The 20,334-nt window shown below is 33.1% G+C and overlaps 1 protein-coding gene and 1 long non-coding RNA gene across 2 annotated transcripts; one reads left to right on the plus strand and one right to left on the minus strand.

Annotated features, from left to right (window-relative positions):
- The first annotated feature begins 5,704 nt into the window (after window positions 1-5,704).
- Window positions 5,705-14,490, plus strand: LOC112518381 (metal transporter Nramp5-like). Its single transcript, XM_025126050.1, has 13 exons — window positions 5,705-5,883; window positions 7,487-7,565; window positions 7,644-7,684; window positions 7,771-7,849; window positions 8,694-8,798; window positions 9,054-9,163; window positions 9,914-10,095; window positions 10,194-10,263; window positions 11,046-11,219; window positions 11,301-11,405; window positions 12,456-12,587; window positions 12,682-12,777; window positions 14,127-14,490. Exons 1-13 carry the CDS (start codon window positions 5,752-5,754, stop codon window positions 14,463-14,465), a joined length of 1,644 nt encoding a protein of 547 aa, XP_024981818.1. The 5' UTR covers window positions 5,705-5,751; the 3' UTR covers window positions 14,466-14,490.
- Window positions 14,491-18,595: 4,105 nt separating this feature from the next.
- LOC112518702 lies at window positions 18,596-19,495 on the minus strand. Its single transcript, XR_003069822.1, has 3 exons — window positions 19,394-19,495; window positions 19,215-19,306; window positions 18,596-19,003 (listed from the first exon to the last, which is right to left on the minus strand). It is a non-coding gene; the product is annotated as an uncharacterized LOC112518702 (long non-coding RNA).
- Between the last annotated feature and the right edge of the window lie 839 nt (window positions 19,496-20,334).

Consider the following 20,334-nt stretch of genomic DNA (forward strand, 5'->3'; position numbering starts at 1 on the left):
ATATATACATATACATATACATATACATACATACATATATATATATATATATATATATATATATATATATATATAGAGGTGGAGGTTTAAATGAGAATACCTCCATTTACGAGAATGCGAGAACACCCTTATGATATGTGATAATATGCGTAAGGGGACCTGTGATATGTGGACGATGTGTTCTACGACTTAGGCTGCGTCAAAGATTGTCTACGTCTTTGATTTAGCATCACATGTGATGGTCTTGATGGATTATAGTATCATATCAACAACACCCTTATCACATGTGATAATACTTGTGAGGGGGCTTAGTGGTGTAAGGGCGACTTGACCCGCAACCAAGATCGCATCAAAAATTGTATGCGTCTCTGATTTAGTATCACATGTGTATCATATGCGATTGAATAATAGTATCACATGTGATTGTCTATATTAAAAGGGTGTTCTTGCGTTCTCGTAAAATAAAAGTGTTCTCGTTTGAATCTTTCCCTATATATATAGACTTCCCGTGAGACCACTTTTTTACACTTGAAACTTCACAATAAAATGTTGTGAAGGTTCAAGTGTAAAAGGTGGTCTCACGGGTCTCACGAAAACAGACTGGTCTCACGTACGTGAACCCAACCCTATATATATATATATATATATATATATATATATATATATATATATATAAGGAGCGATCAAATACAAACCGCTCCCTTTTGTATAAACCCTACAAACCAATCTTATCCATCCATTTTCATGATAAAAAGCCATTATTAAAAGAAGTTATTTTAGTAGTAAAAAAATAGAAAAAATAAAATTATTATATTTTATCCAAGAAAGGGCAAAATTGGAATTTTTTTAAAAGTTTCAGCATTGAAATATCTTTTCCCCGTATTCAATCCCCTTTCCTAGCATTAATCCCGTTCAATCGCATTAATCACATTAAAAGTTTCAACCCATTGAAATTTGAAGATGAAACGATATGATTTTATACAACCTACAACTATCTCAATCCAAATTATTTGTATAAATTGGTAAAGAAAATAACAAAATCATGGGTATCAACATTAATGAAACAAAATCAGCTCTTCAAAATCTATTTATATGATTTTACTATTTGAATGGTTTTAAAAAAAATTTGTTAGGAAAATCTGGGAAATCGTATATTAAACAAAAAATTTCTTTATTTTATGAGTAAATATTAGAATTAAATAAATTTCGAATTAAAAGTAAAGTTACCTAAAAACTATAAAAGGAGAGATATTTTAGTAAATCATGAAACATAAAAATATCTTTAACCAACAATAAAGAATGAAACATTTTGAAAACTGAATAATATGATTTCATTAGTGAAATTGGTTTTATGAATGAAAAAATTTGAAAACTGAATAACATGATTTTATTAGTGAAATTGGTTTCATGGTTCATAATCATGAAATTTGATTTATTAATAGAACTAGATATGGTTCAGTCAACATCTTTTGAAAACTGAATAACATGATTTCATTACTGAAATTGGTTTTAGGAATGAAATATTTTGAAAACTGGATGACATGATTTCATTAGTGAAATTGGTTTCATGTTTTCTAACCAAGATAAAATTGGTTTCATGGTTCTTAACCAAAATGAAATTGGGTTTATTAATGAAACTAAATATGATTCAGTCAATGAAACATTATGAAAACTGAATAATATGATGTCATTAATGAAATTAGTTTCATGAATCATAACCAAAATGAAATTAGTTCCATGAATGAAACATTTTGAAAACTGGATAACATGATTTCATTAATGAAATTTGTAAGGAAATCAATTTATTCATGAATGTTACAAATGAAACAAAACAATATACTCAAAATCTAGAAAATGTCACAACTATATTATTAATAACTATGGAAGGATTTATAAATTGAAAAAAAAAACTGATTTCTTTTGTTATTATGAAAATGAAATAAATAAATTCTTAAGAAAAAGATGATTATAAATAAACTCTGAAATTGACGGATTATTTTTATTTAATAAAATAATACAAAACATTAATGTTGATAAGTATCTATTAAAAACAAATTGATCGCTCGTTTCCTAAAAAACCTCTAATCTATATAATCTTCCAGATTTAAACACAATTAAAATATTACCAAAATTATCTATTATAAAGTCAAAGGACAATCATACTCTTATGCATTAAAAAATAAAAGGAAAAAAAATGGAATTATGCTATTGGTTGATGCTAGTTTGTATAGTTTGTATGAAATATATGGTTTGCAAAGTAAAACACCTCTCTCTCTCTCTCTATATATATATATATGTAGAGAGAGAGAGAGAGAGAGTTAGGTTAATACGAGAATGATACATATTCAAAAAATTAAGAGAATGATTGAATCACATGTGATTTTATACTAACGTCACGTACAAAATCACATGTGATTCATGCGACCTTGCCACGTTGTCATAGGCTCGCCCACACACTTTTTGGTCATTAATGTAAATCATATGTGATTTTGTATGTAATTTAGTCATTCTCTTATCCTATTAAATATGTATCATTCTCATATGAACCTACCTCTCTTCAGATAAAATTGATGGGGTTTGTCATTTAAGAGGAGTAAGATCCCTTCTTCTTTTTGCCTTAGCAATTTTGTTTAGTCAAAGACGAATTAAATAGATCAATAATTGACAACTTATGAACACTTAATATAAATAGTCATACGACGAAGTAGGAGACAGTTAAAATTATACCAGAATGTGGCCTTGTCTATTTAACGTGTTCTAGTATTAGTCTATAAGTGAGTACGGTAATGTTACAATTATCATTCACATTATAAAACAAATGATTTTTACCCACAAAAATCACACAACCATAGAATACCAATCGTTTGGTAGACTCTGATGGTTTTTGAGAAAATACCAATGGATCATCCAGATAATCCCTGGATAATCTGTCACTGATTTGAATTACCCACCAACTTTTGTAACGGTTTTGCGACGAATCACCCTTTAACGATAGATTTCCCAGGTAAAAGTCTGTAGCAAAAGTCTTTCATTTAGTAGTGTCGGTACTTATGATAGTATCAAAATGGTCCCTGTAGAATATAGATGGACAATTCTACCCCTCTTATATTAACTAACTATAAGTATCCATTATTTGTGACATTTGTGATCATATGAATTCTCTGAACAAGAAATAGAGAATAAGAAGACAGTTACTTGATTCCATCATCAAAAGGCATAACTGAAATTGTCTTATTCCTCCTAATTGATATCAGGTATATATGGCTGAATCAAATCTCCATTTGATTAATAAACTTACATGTCACATGATATTCATGGCTTATTAAATCTTGTTTATGTGCTTATGCTTATGCAATCAGCATGTAAATCTTATCAATAGAAGTCAACACTATGATTTATTTTGATGCGTAAGATTTTAGTATATCAAAACATATCAAATGCAACAATTTAGTGGGTAAGCGCTTACCTGGGTAAGAGTCGTCATCATCACTTACCGGGTAAAACTCTTCATCTTTCTCATCGCTCTTACTCGGTAAGATTCTTGACCATTCTCAAAGCCGGTCCTAGATTTTTGATGCCCTGTGCGAAAATGATAAAAAAAATGCCCCTAAACCTATTTCTTTAAGCCAATAAAACAACGAAACATGCGATTTTTTTAAAAAGTTTAAAACCTATTCAAGCTAATTATAATAAACAAAAATACAATGGAGGGGGAGGACATAAAAACCAAAACCCCGAATATAAAATATAGAATGATAAAAGGATAAATCCTGGATTAAGATCGTGTTTCCTTCTTTTCTAGTTTTCTCTTTTCCAAATTGAAATTAGCAAAAAATAGAAACTTTATTTCAATATATGGGACTTAAAAGACAAGGAAAACTATAATTAGTTTTTAACTAAAATAGTAAATTACATTCAAATTACTGTCATAGTAAGCAAAAAGTAAAGCTCAAAAGTTACAGGTCTAACGACTAAAGCCTAAAGGCCTATCTGTTAGTAGCTTAATAAGCATAATGGAACTAACAGCTTCTTCGCTCAACTATGCATGAGTGTTTCGTAGTGGCTTAATGATATATAAAGTAACTTATCCCAAACCAAGCTTGTAGGGGGAACTTTATATAGAAAGCCAAGTTTTTTTTTCAAACACTCCTTACATCTGCGAAAGAACTCTCACAAACAAAAACTTTTCCAATTCATACAAACAGATTAATTCATATAAAACTTAATAAAAAACCAATCAAACGACCCCTAAATCTAATGCGGTAATGCCAAATCTCAAAGTAATCTACGTTATTATGTATTGCAAAGAACAAGTGCCCAATAATTAAGACAATATCACAATATGTTGTTAATGTTGTGCAGTGTGCTCCAGCTATGTTGACACAGTGATGTGCTCATGTGCAATGAAAATATCAATTCTCAAATATTTCAATATGCAAGAGGAATACTCATTATCAAAATGACAAAAACCCCTTAGCCTTAACCTAGTAGGTCAATAACCCACACGACCACATGACCCAACTTTATAATAATCAGTTAAAAATTTAGATTTTTTTGCAAAAAGATTTAAAGATTCATAAATCATAATGTAACTCACATAGCAACTCGGTAAGTTCAGCAACAATAGAAATCAGTCATTCGAGATTTCCATCTTTGATTTCTTGAATCTAATTTCATGACCATAAATCGGCTAGAAAGAGAACTCCATGCCTTGAAAATCGAAGTAGTCGAACTTTGAAGAAAAAAATAGAAATTAGATTGAGTTGTTGGAATGATGGTGTTAAACGGTTCACAATGTGCATTCAGTATTCATCACTACTAGGCCTTAAGCCTGTTTTTATAGTTAAAGCTCAGTTGTCCAATTCCTAAATTATTAAACCCAAAACTAGTAATAGATGACAACTTGATGCCCTGTGCGACCGCACGAGCTGCACGTGGCCAGGACGGCCCTGACCCTTCTCATGTTCATCCGATGAGAAAATTTATCCGATAAATACTTACCAAATAAGTGTTCAGTAAACGGCCTTAAGACAAGACTTCTATGGTGGAGGCTTTCAATGATCAAAATTTCAAGCTTGTCTTTTCAATTATTAGATGCTTCCAACCGGTAGTTGACAAGAATCCTCATTCCAGAATATATGAATATTTTAAGATACTTATTGATTCCTATTTTAAACATCAGAATATACAATATAAAGAATAAGAACACATAATACAATATTAATTAAACTCACAATAATTTTTTTTATTAACCTGGATATCCAACCCGCTATGCAAACCGACTAATCCCAAGGGACCACCTGCTTTGCAGATAGCCCGGAGTCACCGCATTTGAACCTCCGTGGCCACAAGGGAATTTTTATTCCTCCTTGGATTTGAACCTGGAACCTCCCGGTACTTTTGACATTTGGAGCCAAGCTCAAACCTATCAGACACCACCCTTTTGGTTTAATAAGTCGATTTTAATGTTCATGCATAAGTCAAAATGGCATAATGCATCTCATATTCAATTAGTAATTAAACAAATAGGGATACACCTTTGAAAAGATGCCATGCCACCCTTTTTAAACGGCATTGACCTGTCTTTTAACCAAACTACTACAAATTATAAGCGAATGATTAGTTTAAAACCATTGTAGCAATTGGAACTGATTATCCAACATAAGCTTTAGCTCCCAAGATACATACATACATACATACGTATACATACTCTATCTCTACATCTTCTTACGCACACAAACACGAAGAACGATGGCAGGGATTCAACACGAACCGCGAGTTATCGGAGGAAGCCATCGTATCTCAGCTGTTGAACCGAGTAGAATTGCATCTCCAGATATCAAAAGAGAAGACGATAATCATCACGAGATGAACCCTAAACAGGTTTGATCATGGATGTATTTCTTCGACTAATATTTCTATGTAGAAAAAGAAGCCAATATCGCACTTTTGTAGCTAGTTTTGCATGCCATTTAAAAGTGTAATGTTTAAAGCTATCACTACAACAAAATCAGATTTACAGGGTTTTTGACGTATAACTCACTTGGCAAAGTGGTGGAATGATTTGTCCAAAAATATATGATAAGTACTGGGTTCGATCCAAACATCCTTTTCTAGCCTCATCCCTGAGTAAGCCAAAAAATGCTCTCTCACATTGGTGTCCTTTGAGGCGGGTTACGTGTGGGGCCGGTGGTTGGGGTCGCTGGAAATGAACTTTTATTGCCAAAAGAATTTGGTTTATAAATGCAAAATGTATAAATTAATGTCATAATAGACTGTTTTATCAGATTTTAAATTGAATGTGTTATAAGTTTACAGACGATACAATATACAAAAGTATTGCAATAAGTTTATATGACGATTTTGAGTGTCTTATATGTTTTTTAGTTCACCTTTCGCCGCTAGGGTCTGCAGTGAGTGAGCCGAAAAAGGCCCCCTCACATTGGTGTCCTTGGAGGCAGGTTACGTGTGGGGCGGTTGTGGTTGCCGATAAAATCTGGTTTATAGGATATAAAAAATATATAAGTGTTCTAATAAATTGTTTTATAAGACTTTAAATTGAGTGTCTTATAATTTTATAAGACCATACAATTGTATGCCATATATAAAAGTATTGTAATAAGTTTATATGACGATTACGAGTGTCTTCTAAGTTTTTTAGTCCACCTTTCCCTATTAGCTTTTTTATAGGAGACAATTGAGACTTGTCCTATAAACATATTTTTTTATAGTACACTTGTTTTTATAAAACACTTATTCAAATAAATATCATATAAAAAATTAATATGATGCTTTGTTTCAAAATTGTTCTAAAAAACTTGTTAAGACATCTAAAAAACGTGATATAACGCACTACAACGAAATTGGGTTTATAGGCTCTCAATTTCTAAGCGTCCTAATAGACCTCTTTATAAGACTTAGTTTATAGAACCAAAAAGTTAAAGCGTTTTATTTAAAAGCGTTGTAATAAGTTTATATGACGTTTTTTGATGTCGTAACAAGTTTTTTTGGACATTTTTAATATAAAGCGTCCAATTAGCAACTTTATAGGACACTATTTAAAAAACTGTCATATAAAAACAAATGTCCTATAAAAAATTGAGTTTATAGGACACTTTCTAAAAAATGTCCTATAAAGTTGCTAATGCGATACTTTGTATAAAAAATGTTCTAAAAAACTTGTTAAGACGCCCAAAAGTGTCATATAAACTTATTACAACATCTTTAAATAAAACGCTTTATATTTTGGTCCTATAAAACAGTTTATTGGAACGCTTAGAGATTGGAGGTGTCCTATAAACCCAATTTTGTTGTAGTGACGTTATTGTAACACTTTCATATATAGGACGCACAAGTCCTATATACTTAAGTTCTATGAAGAAGTCTATTAGGTCCCTTAGACAATTTTGGCATCCTTATAAACCCAATTTTGTTGTAGTGACAACGTTTGAACTGTTTCTAATTTTCAATGAATGGTAATCCTCAGAAGCCCGGATGGAGAGCTTTCCTCTCATTTGTTGGTCCCGGTTTCCTCGTTTCATTGGCTTATCTTGATCCCGGCAATTGTAAGTCGATCTTGATTTCTTGACATCTCATTTCGTCTTACCTATATACTCAGAAACTTATCGATGCTTTGTATACAGTGGAAACTGATTTACAAGCAGGAGCAAACCATAGATACGAGGTAAACGTTCATGCCATGAACGACCATGGTTACAGTTCGATAAAAACACCCGATAATTTGACCATGGAATGTTTTTATCTTTTCAGCTACTTTGGGTGATCTTAATCGGGTTAATATTTGCGTTGGTGATTCAATCTCTCGCAGCAAATTTAGGTGTAAGCACCGGTAAGACAATGATTTAATCCGATGACTACTTTTACTTTCCTACAACAAAATACGGTTTATAAGATGCAATTTTTTTTAAAATCCTAATAGATTGTCTTATAAGATTTAAGTCTATCGCAACAAACAGTTGTGTGTCTCATGTACAAGTATTACAATAAGTTTATAGAACGTTTTAGAATGTCATAACAAGTTTTTAGAAACAAAGTCACATATTAATTTTTTAACAAACAGTTTTGATGCGAACACATCCTTTTACAGAACAATTACTTTTATACGATTTCTTTTTTCCAGATAATGTCATATAAAAACATTTTTATATAAATAAAACATCACTACAACAAAATCGGGTTTATATGACACTCCCAATTTCTAAGTGTCATAATGGACCTCTTTATAAGACTTAGTTCATAGGACCAACAAAATAAAAAGTCCTATCTAAAGATGTTGTAATAAGTTTATATGACCTTTTTTTGATGTCGTAATAAGTTTTTTTTAGGACACTTTTAATATAAAGCGTCCTATTAACAACTTTATAGGACACTATTTCAAAAATGTCATATAAAGTTGCTAATGCGATATTTTGTATTAAAAATGTCCTAAAAAACTTGTTAAGACGTCCAAAAGCGTCATATAAACTTATTACAACACCTTTAGATGACGCTTTATATTTTGATCTTATAACTTAAGTCCTATAAAACGGTCTATTGGGACGTTTAGAGATTGATGGTGTCCTATATACCCAATTTTGTTGTAGTACATACAATTTAAACTTGATTTTGTTGCGGTGTTAAACGAGATATTAGAAATAAATATCTAAAAACGATACGGTTTGTGCATTTTTCAGGAAAGCATCTATCAGAGTTATGCAAGGCCGAATACCCAATTTTCGTGAAGTACTGTTTGTGGCTGCTAGCTGAGGTTGCGGTCATTGCAGCGGATATTCCCGAAGGCACGAATTGTTTAAATTACTATCGAGATCATTTTATTATCTATTACAAAATAAACCATAACGACCGCATCATTTTTTTAATTAACCTGGATATCCAACCCGCTATGCAAGCCGACTAATCCCTGCTTTATATTTACGTTAAGGGTAGTTTGGAGTCACTGCATTTAAACCTCCATGGTGGTCTCATGGTATTTCATTTTCTTTGACTTTTTTTCTTATAAAATTTATGAGACATTTCTGTTTTGATGGTGGCAGTGATTGGGACAGCTTTTGCACTGAATATCTTGTTCAATATTCCAGTTTGGGTTGGAGTTCTTCTCACTGGATTCAGCACCCTCCTTCTTCTTGGTCTCCAAAGATATGGTGTAAGATAAATACTTTATAATAGAACAAGGTCTGCATAATTTTATAAAGCTGCAACATGGGTCCACTATAACAAAATCGGGTTTACAGGACACTCTCAAATTCTAAGTGTCTTAATAGACCTATTTATAGGACTTAGTTTATAGGACCAAAAAATAAAGTGTCATATCTAAAGGTGCTGTAATAAGTTTATATGATGTTTTTTGACGTCGTAATAAGTTTTTTTGGACACTTTTAATATAAAGTGTCCCATTATCAACTTTATATGACACTGTTTGAAAGGTTGTCTTATAAAAATAAGTCTCCTATAAAAAATGAGTTTATAGGACACTTTCTCAAAAGTGTCCTATAAAGTTGTTAATGCGACACTTTGTATTAAAAATGTCCTAAAAAACTTGTTAAGACGCCCAAAAACGTCATATAAACTTATTACAACATCTTTAGATAGGACATTTTATTTTTTTGGTCCTATAAACTAAGTCCTATAAAGTGTTCTATTAGGACACTTAGAATTTGAGAGTGTCTTATAAACCCGATTTTGTTGTAGTGCGTCAATATTGGCCGTGACAAAATTGAGTTACTAATTGTTCTAATCGAATCACTTTTAAACCTTTTTAAGTTTATAGAATCAAACAATCGAACGATCCTATGCAAAGTGTTTTAACGACGTCTTTAGTTTTGATACTTTTAAAATAAATTGCCATACGAATTTTTCATCTAGCTCTAACTTCGGTATATATATATATATATAGGTGAGGAAGCTAGAGATCTTAATAGCTCTTCTAGTTTTCGTGATGGCGGGTTGTTTCTTTGGAGAAATGAGTTACGTGAAGCCACCGGCTGCCGATGTGCTGAAGGGAATGTTCATCCCAAAACTCGGTGGCCGAGGTGCTACGGGTGACGCCATTGCATTGCTTGGTGCGCTTGTTATGCCGTATGATCCTACTGCCAAAAGACTCTTTCTGCTTTTTCCTTGAAAAACTGTTGTAGTTTTTCTTAACACCTAGCCATTTTGCTGTTTTCGATCAACAGGCATAATCTTTTTCTTCATTCCGCTCTCGTTCTCTCCCGGAAGATACCAAATTCGGTTCGTGGCATCAATGTAAGTCTTTTCGGTAACTAGGACTTTCAAAAGAGATTGATCAGACCCTAGATGTTTACTAAAATTTGTCTTTGAAAGTTGGTCATTTCACTACAACAAATTGCCCACACTACAACAAAATCGGTTTTATAGGACACTCCCAAATCCTAAGTGTCCTAATAGACCTCTTTATAGGACTTAGTTTATAGGACTAAAAAAATGAAGTGTCCTATGTTGTAATAAGTTTATAAGACGTTTTTTGACGTCGTAATAAGTTTTTTAGGACACTTTTAATATAAAGCGTCCCATTATCAACTTTATAGGATACTTTTGCGAAGGTGTCCAATTATCAACTTTATAGGACATTTTTGCGAAAGTGTCCTATAAACTCAATTTTTTATAGGACATTTGTTTTTATAGGACAGTTTTTCAACTAGTGTCATATAAAGTTGATAACAAGACGCTTTATATTAAAAGTGTCATAAAAAACTTATTACGACATCGAAAAACGTCATATAAACTTAGACGCTTTGTTTTTTGGGTCCTATAAACTAAGTCTTATAAAGAGGTCTATTATGACATTTAGAATTTGAGATAGTCCTATAAAAACCGATTTTGTTGTAGTGCCAAAAGCGTTCTATAAACTTATTATAACACTTTTATATATACGACGTCTTTGATCCTACAAGTTAAATGCTATGTAGTAGTCCAGAGGACGCTTGTAAATTTTTGGCGTTCTATAAACTCATGCTATAGTGTTATTTCATGTGTCTGGACTTGAGGAATGATGTTTTGCATTACAGGATGCATGCAGATACTTCCTGATAGAGAGTGGTATTGCTCTCTTTGTGGCATTCTTGATCAACGTTTCAATCATCGCCGTTTCGGGTACAGTTTGCTCGGCTGAAAATTTACCAAGTGCGGACTTTGAGCGATGCAGTGATCTTTCCCTTGACTCGGCTTCGTTTCTCCTTAAAGTAAGAGTTGTGTACGACGTGAATGTTATAAAATTAGAAGAACGTCGATATATGATACGTAACCCCTATTTTACTATACAGAATGTTTTGGGGAAGTCGAGCTCCACTCTTTACGCAATTGCACTGCTAGCTTCTGGCCAGAGTTCAACCATCACCGGCACTTACGCAGGACAATTTATTATGCAGGTTCGTGAAGTTCCTCACATTGCAAAACGCATTTAGCGATGTTTCCCTTTCAATACGACCTTTTCAATAATCGAAGTTGTTGGGTTTTAGTTTGCGAAAATAACCGGATAAAACGCAGCGAAAAAACAAAACCCGGTTACAAAAATGTTTAGAAATTTTTTTCTAAATAAAACCCAAAGCCGGATCCATTGACAATTAAAACGAATCTACACAAACCATAGGGTGTTTAAAATATTTACCTTGTGGTTGAAATTGAAACTTTGATGTAGCACTAAGAAACCAAATTAATCAGGTTTCCTCTATTGGTTGTCCACACACGAACACGTTTGAAACTCCCACCGGGTGCTAGCCCAAAGAATCCTAATTCTATAATTGTATCGTAAGGGTTTTGAGGCTACAACTAGTTATCAGAACTCAATCCCCTACTTTGGTTTAGCCCCTAAGCCTTATTTATATAGTCAGTCTTCGAGATTGACCATACCTCTTAATAAGGCAACCACACAGGGTGGTGCCTGATTGGTTTGAGCTTGGCTCCAAAGGTCAAAAGTACCTGGAGGTCCGAGGTTCAAATCCAAGGAGGAGTAGAAATCCTCTTGTAGCCACGGAGGTTCAAATGCGGTGACTCCGGGCTATCTGCAAAGCAGGTGGTCGCCCTGTGATTAGTCGGTTCACATAGTGGGTTGGATATCCGGGTTAATAAAAGAAAAAAACTCTTAATAAAGCTTAATCATTATCTAAAATGATTATTTATTTATCTAATAATATCTTATATAATTATCCAAAAACATTTAAGATAATTACATACATATTTATAGATTAAACCTTCTAATTATTATAATCACAAAACGGTACACTGTTTAGATTCTTTCTTTAGTGGAAACATACGTGTTATTTGTGTGCGACCCTTTAGTTTTACATGGCTCGTTGGCAGTGTATCTGGGTGACACGTGTCGTGGGTATAACATACAACTTACAGAAGTGTTATATGTTTCTGTAGTTGGATTCACAAGATAACATTATAGACCACATTCTTCATGCATGTTATTGTAGGGTTTTTTGGATTTAAAGATGAGGAAATGGCTCAGGAACTTGATAACAAGATGCATTGCCATCACCCCGAGTCTAATAGTATCGATAATTGGTGGGTCGTCTGGTGCGGGACGACTAATCATCATTGCATCGGTTTGTTTCCGTGTTCTCGCTGTTTGTCGACATTACAACTGCACTTCTAATTACGTTTCTTCGTGGCTAAAATTTCCATGATCATCTTTTACAGATGATATTGTCGTTTGAACTTCCTTTTGCCCTCATTCCACTGCTCAAATTCAGCAGCACAGCTACCAAAATGGGTCCTCACAAAAACTCCATGATTGTGAGTTATCAATTCTCTAGTTGCCATGATTTCACTAACACAAAATCAAATCGGGTTTACAGGACTGCAAAAAATGTCTAACTGATTTAACAGATTGTTTTATATGACACTACAACAAAATTGGATTTATAGGACACCTCCAATCATTAAGTGTCCCAATAGACCGCTTTATAGGACTTAATTTATAAGAACAAAATATAAAGTAGTGTTGTAATAAGTTTATATGACGCTTTTGGGCGTCTTAACAAGTTTTTTAGGACATTTTTAATATAAAGTGTCGCATTAGCAACTTTACAGGAGAAAGTGTCCTATAAACTCAATTTTTTATAGGACATTTGATTTTATAGGACAGTTTTTCAAATAGTGTTCTATAAAGTTGCTAATGGGACGCTTTATATTAAAAGTGTCCTAAAAAACTTATTACGACATCAAAAAATGTCATATAAACTTATTACAACGCCTTTAGATATGATGCTTTATTTTTTGGGGTCCTATAAAGTAAGTCTTGTAAAAAGGTCTATTAGAACACTTAGAAATTGTGAGTGTCCTATAAATCCGATTTTGTTGTAGTGTGACCAAACATTTATGAGTCATATGTAAAAACGTTGCAACAAGTATATTCATGTGTATTTTAGCATTTTCTTAAAACAAAAAGCGTCTTATTAACACATTTTCATACTAGTGGTGTACTTGTGTGATGCAGCACGGGTGAATCACAATTCTGAAACATTAGTTTAGCTTTGAATCATGAGTTTGTGTTGTTATTTTGCAAGTCAACTAATATATAAAGTTGAAGGCTAATATGGTGTATTAGTAAGATCGATTGGAAAAATAATTGCACACATGTTGAGTTTCTAAAACCATATAAAGTTGAACGGTTGGGGTGGGGTACATGCAAGATCTGAAACCCTTTATGATATTGTTACTTCATATTAGAATAACTTTGAATCTGAATTTGGGTTCAAAATAGAAAACAAACAAAGTGTCAAACAATTTTGGGAAGACTAAACATACATTTTTCATATAAATATGGCTTACTTAAATCTGAAATTTTGATCAAACAAATGGTATGTTTTAAGCATTTATACATTATGCATAATAGTTTGTACATTTTTGAACCTCAAAATTGTCCTCTAAAAACACGAATACGCTTGTAAAAAAATTTGTCGATAGGTCAAAAGTGTCATATAAACTTATTACAACACTTTTACATAGGACGTACAGTTATTTGGTTCTATAAATTGAAGTCATATAAAGTAAGTCTATTAGAACACTTACACATTTTGGACATTCTATAAATCCGATTTTGGTATCATGGTTCATAACAGATATTGCCTTTCCGTGTGCAGATCATCGTCTTCTCCTGGGTGCTAGGGCTCGGGATAATCGGCATCAACATTTACTACTTGACCACTTCGTTCGTAGATTGGCTAATTCACAGCAGTTTGCCTAAAGTTGCTAATGTGTTCATTGGGATTATCGTCTTTCCCATCATGGCGGTCTACATTCTATCCGTGCTCTACCTTATGTTCCGCAAAGATGTTGTCGTTACGTTCGTCGAGCCAACAAAACGTGACCCTAATGCTCAAGTTAGCATGGAAAACGGAGAAAATAACACCGACAAAGCGCAGGAGTTGACGAATGTTCCGTATAGAGAGGATCTTGCTGATATCCCTTTTCCAGAATAGGATCTTATTTGAATTCTAAGGTTCATTGTTATTTAGCCTTAATTAATATATAGAGTCATAGTAATGTTTAGAGTGTCTTGGGTACACCCTCATTAATTTATATTTATATTTATACTCTATTATAAATCATTGATCGAAGTCACTACAACGAAATTAGGTTTATAGGACAGTCTCAATTTCTAAGCGTTTTAATAGACCTATTTATAAGACTTAAGGACCGTTTACCAAACACTTACCCGGTAAGCGTTTACCGGTAAATTTAACATTATCATTTATTTACCGGGTAAAATTTTTGTCCACCAAAACGGTATCGTACGCAACAATTTACTAGGTAAGCGCTTACCATGGTAAGAGTCGTCGTCCTCACTTACCGGGTAAGACTCTTGGTCTTTGTCTCGCTCTTACCGAGTAAGATTTTGGGTCCTTATCATATTCATCCGGTAAGGTAATGTAACATGATGTTCACTTACCCGAGTAAACATTTGGTAAACAAGCCCTTAGTTTATAGGATCAAAAAAAATAAAGTGTGGCGTTGTAATAAGTTTTTTTTAGGACATTTTTAATATATAGCGTCCTATTAACAACTTTATAGGACACTATTTAAAAAACTGTCCTATAAAAACAAATGTCCTATAAAAAATTGAGTTTATAGGACACTTTTTCAAAAGTGTCCTATAAAGTTGCTAATGCGACACTTTGTATTAAAAATGTCCTAAAAAACTTGTTAAGACGTCTAAAAGCGTCGTATAAACTTATTGCACCACCTTTAAATAGGACGCTTTATATTTGGTCCTATAAATTAAGTCCTATAAAGCGGTCTATTGGGGCGCTTAGAGATTGGAAGTGTCCTATAAACTCAATTTTGTTGTAGTGAGTCATTAAAACATAAGTTATTAAGCATTAAAATAGTACGTGATTTTCTGAAATTATAAGGTGTATATGTACAATTTCATAAAACTTTTCGAAATCCATCCAAATAACTTACAATTAACTCATAAAATGTGTACAAATACAAACTATAATTCAGTATTTTATTATCGTTCTACGACGAGATTTTGAAATATGGTTAGTTGAAACCCAGACGCCATACATATGATCCTCACAATAGTTTTGTGTGCTTATGCTTCTCTACCTATCAAATTTCGTGTTTATACATCTCCATGATCATATATTTGCTTAATTGAGGCCAACTTTACGTTATGATGTGATATTGTGTATCTTGTAGAGTTAACCGCGCGCACATGTAGTTTACTCAAACTCTGTGTATCGCCACTTGACATCCGAAATTACACGCTTACACCCATGATTTTGGGAATTCCACTTACGATATTCTTGATCTTTTTGAATTTAAGTTCGTGATTTTGTAGAGTGATCACCTTGGAGTGTTTGGAAATCATAAAACTTGAATATGGTTTTTTGGGTATCTACGCGACTTGGTGACGGTTGTATAACCCCTAGGAGTTGTAGACACTGGTCTATGCACTACAACAAAATTGAGTTTACAGGACACCCCCAATCTCTAAGTGTCCCAATAGACCTCTTTATAAGACTTAATTTATAGGACCAAAATATAAAGTGTCCTATCTAAAGGTGTTGTAACAAGTTTATATGACGTTTTTGGGCATTTTAACAAGTTTTTTTAGGACATTTTTAATACAAAGTGTCACATTAGCAACTTTATAGGACACTTTTGAAAAAGTGTCCTATAAACTCATTTTTTATAGGACACTTGTTTTTATATGACAAATTTTCAAATAGTGTCCTATAAAGTTGATAATGGAACATTTTATATTAAAAGTGTCTTAAAAAACTTATTACGACGTCAGAAAACTTCATATAAACTTATTACAACACCTTTAGATACGACATTTTATTTTTTTGGTCCTAGAAACTAAGTCTTATAAAGAGGTCTATTAGGATACTTAAAATTTGAGAGTGTTCTATAAACGCGATTTTGTTGTAGTGATGCGACTTCACCGGCAACCTTATGTCACGGCCAAGGTTGTGTAAACGACTAGGGGTGTAAATGATGCGAGTCGAGTTCGAGTATCACTATACTCGACTCGAACTCGAAACCGAATTTCCAAGCTCGAACTCGACTCGAAAACTCGCGAGTAGTAAAAATCAAAGCTCGACTCGAACTCGATAACTATTTCTCAAGCTCGAACTCGAACTCGAATCAAGCTCAAACTCGAGCTCAAACTCGAACTCGAACTCGAATCAAGCTCAAACTCGAGCTCGAACTCGAATCAAACTCGAACCAAGCTCACCCATTCAAATTTATGAAATTTTAGGATTTTTCTCTTATAAAATTTAAAACTTAAATGTGTTCTCTTAATTTTTACAAAACTAAATGATCAACTTCAAACTTCATCATCAAAAAGACAAAGTTAGAAATTACATTCACCTCCCTATCWTYTTATAACATTTTTTCTCCCTTCCTTTACCATCTTTCTTCCAATGTGGGACAATTTCACTAACCTTTTTTTATAGTTTTTCTTTGTCTTTTTTTTTTTTAATTTTGATTTTAATAAAAATAATAATTGATTCGTTTTATAATTAAAAATGCATAATTTTGTTTAAATATCTAAAAATGTAGGACATTTTTATTATTTATATTTTACAAATTTTATCATTAAAACTAATTATATATAAAATAATCGAGTATCTCACGAGCTTTTCGAGTCGAGTACTGTGTAGCTTGACTCGACTCGTTAATATATCGAGACGAGCTCGAGTTCGAGCTGAGCCTATTCGAATCGAGTGTTGACCGAGTTTTGACCGAATCGATCTCGAGTAGCTCGCGAGTTGTCTCGTATCATTTACACCCCTATAAACGACCGGAAGGCCAAGATATGGCATTGGTCGACCTGCCCCCAACTTAGGTAGCGGCAATCTTCCAAACGTGTTTAAATCAGCATGAAGAAGGTTCAAAGAAAGAATGGCAGGAAAAAGAGTTGCATTAAAAGCTTCTTATGATTCTCTGGCTTTTGCATCAGAACACACTACAACAAAATCGGGTTTATAGGACACTTCTAATTTCTAAGCGTCGTAATAGACCTCTTTATAAAACTTAGTTTATGGGACCAAAAAAATAAAGTGTCATGTCTAAAAGGTGTTGTAATAAATTTATATGACGCTTTTGGACGTCTTAACAAGTTTTTTAGGACGTTTTTAATACAAAGTGTCGCATTAGCAACTTTATATGACATTTTTGAGAAAGTGTCCTATAAACTCAATTTTTTATAGGACATTTGCTTTTATAGGACAGTTTTTCAAATATTGTTCTATAAAGTTGTTATTGGGACGCTTTATATTAATGGTGTCCTAAAAAAACTTATTACGACGTTAAAAAACGTCATATAAACTTATTACAACGCCTTTAGATAAGACGCTTTATTGTTTTGGTCCTATAAATTAAGTCTTATAAAGAGGTCTATTAGGATGGTTAGAAATTAGAAGTGCCCTATAAACCCGATTTTGTTGTAGTGAAAGGAGCATGAAACAAGTAGAAAGTACTTAAGGTCCTCCTAAAAAAGGATTGTTGAACTTCCTGTAGTTTCTAGTTTTGGTTCTGAAGGTGAAGAGTCTGATGCTGAGTTGAAACAGTTGGCTGAAAGTCTTGTATTACTCACAAAGGCATTCAATAAGAGGTTTGCAAAGAAGCCAACTGAATGATAAATGCAAAAAGAGGAACATCGTCAAGAATTACAAGATTGAATAGAAGAAGGAAGAGGCAATCTCTTAATCGTTCCATTAAGAGACAATCTCTGAATCGTTAAGAGGTGAATCTTGTTTGGTGAAAAAATGGTCTGCCTCTTAATGGTTTAATGGTTCTAAAACCCCCTGAATGATTTTGTATCATGGATCTCCCTTAACCATTCAGAGCTCTAATTTTGTTGAAAATAATTATCAGACAATTATATTTCATTTTGCACTATATCATGAGAGTCTCTTAATCATTCTGACCACTTAATCATTCTGCACCAAACCATTCAACAACTGCCAAACAGCCCCTTACGGCTATGAGATGGCCAACTCTGAATCTACTAAATTTTACTAAATCTTTCATTTCGTGACAATGTTCTACAATACAGCAAACCAACCTTTCTCCATTTGAAGGGTGCAAATGTGCAAAGAGGAATCTCTATCATTGACACACGGTGATACGTAAATTGATAGACAATTCTTTTTCAACAATCATTTGAAGTGTTACTGTAATGTACAATGTCGGCAATTCCATATCGGACAGAAATATGAAGAAAGGACGACCTTACGTCGAGATGACTCTAAACTATGATTATTGTGTGCAAATTTTTTTTGATCAGCTTTGATGCCGTTAACATCTTTTCTATACTCTTCCCAAGATCTCCACTCTGGCAGTAACCATTTCAGTCGATGCTCTTCGTTCTTGTTCAAGGGCGGTGGCTTCGATCAGTTAGTTCAAGCAATTCAACTAATACACTAAATACTTCAGGATCTAACACCCCATCAGTGCCCTTGTAATAACGGTAGAAAAGATCTTCATATGCACTCACCTGTTAGGAACCGCAATCGTATCGTTATAAACACATTTTTGTTTCGCTAGTGACTGAAACATAGTCATCACTAGATTTATTAGTTTGGCTAGCTGTAGTGAGTTGCAAGGATTTCATATCTAACCTTCAAATGTTTATAAAATAGTAGATGTATTGATGTTAGTTCAGTAATTTTATCATAAACTCATACAACAACGTCAAAAGTACTTACCGTGATCATGTCGATTTCCTCTCTCCAGAAATGTTATGAACATTGACGATAAGTTCTTGATCTTGATACGTACGCTAAAAAGACATTGTGAACTAAAGAACGAAAACGATAAACATAAGTAATTAAATAGCATTGCTACATAAAATAAACGCAAGAAAGAAAAGGATGTTATAGATTACCTTCCATGACGCGTTGCCACGTTAAAAATGTACATACTTCTCTCATGGATGAGAGAAAAACGAATGATACAAACAATATTGTTCATCGATACTAAAAGTACTCATGTTCGGAGATTGAAGACATGAGATAAAGATATTTAATGAGCGAGATTCTCATAAAGTAAATCATAACGGGTCGATGTGGGACAAAAATTTACTAACTTGACATCGGATCCATGATTGTCTTGACATTGTCATGATGTGGGATAAAAATGAGAAGAATATCCTTGAATTTCTATATCTTTCTTTTGTTGAATTACTAACTTGACATCTTGGCTACCCGCAAAGCAGGTGGTCACATAGTGGGTTGGATATCCAGCTTAATAAAAAAAAATTGAACCTGCTTAACTTTGACGGGTGCCTTTAAATAATGTTTTAGAACTAAATTTATAACAAAAACTGAAGTGGTTGAGATTGTTGAGTTAATGTTTGGGCTTATTAAAGAGTCCATCGATTCTATATATCAATCTATTTTAATGACTAAATTTATGACGACCATATTTTCGTCATTGATTTTATAAATTCATGCGTTTATTGACCAAAATAATGGTCACTGAGTTRAACGGTTTGGTAACCAAAAGATGATGGTCATTAAGTTGAAAGTTTTAGTGACAAAAAACAAAATAGTCACAAACTAGAAATGATTAGTGACTAAAATATTGGTTACTAACTAGATGGTGTTACTTAGAAATGTTACTGACGAAAAATAGTGGTCACTAAGTTGGAAGTTTAGTGACTAAAAATAGTGGTCACTAAATTGAAATGATTAGTGATCAAAAAATAGTGGTCACTAACTAGTTGATTTTGTTACAACTGTTATCATTTGCCATTGACCATATTCTTGCAGTTTATGCATGTCGCGACCATTTTGTTCCTGGTTCGTTAATTGCGTTAATCTTTCA

This window comes from Cynara cardunculus (assembly GCF_001531365.2).
Source record: "Cynara cardunculus var. scolymus isolate 2C chromosome LG 9, CcrdV1, whole genome shotgun sequence".
In the NCBI taxonomy this organism is placed as follows: Eukaryota; Viridiplantae; Streptophyta; class Magnoliopsida; order Asterales; family Asteraceae; genus Cynara; species Cynara cardunculus.

Bases quoted from the DNA above. Each gene is read 5' to 3' on its own strand.
- LOC112518381 (XM_025126050.1), top strand. From the start codon at position 5,752: ATGGCAGGGATTCAACACGAACCGCGAGTTATCGGAGGAAGCCATCGT. The intron at 7,566-7,643 runs GTAAGTCGATCT...CTTTGTATACAG, and splicing joins TTATCTTGATCCCGGCAATT to TGGAAACTGATTTACAAGCA. The intron at 7,685-7,770 runs GTAAACGTTCAT...TTATCTTTTCAG, and splicing joins GAGCAAACCATAGATACGAG to CTACTTTGGGTGATCTTAAT.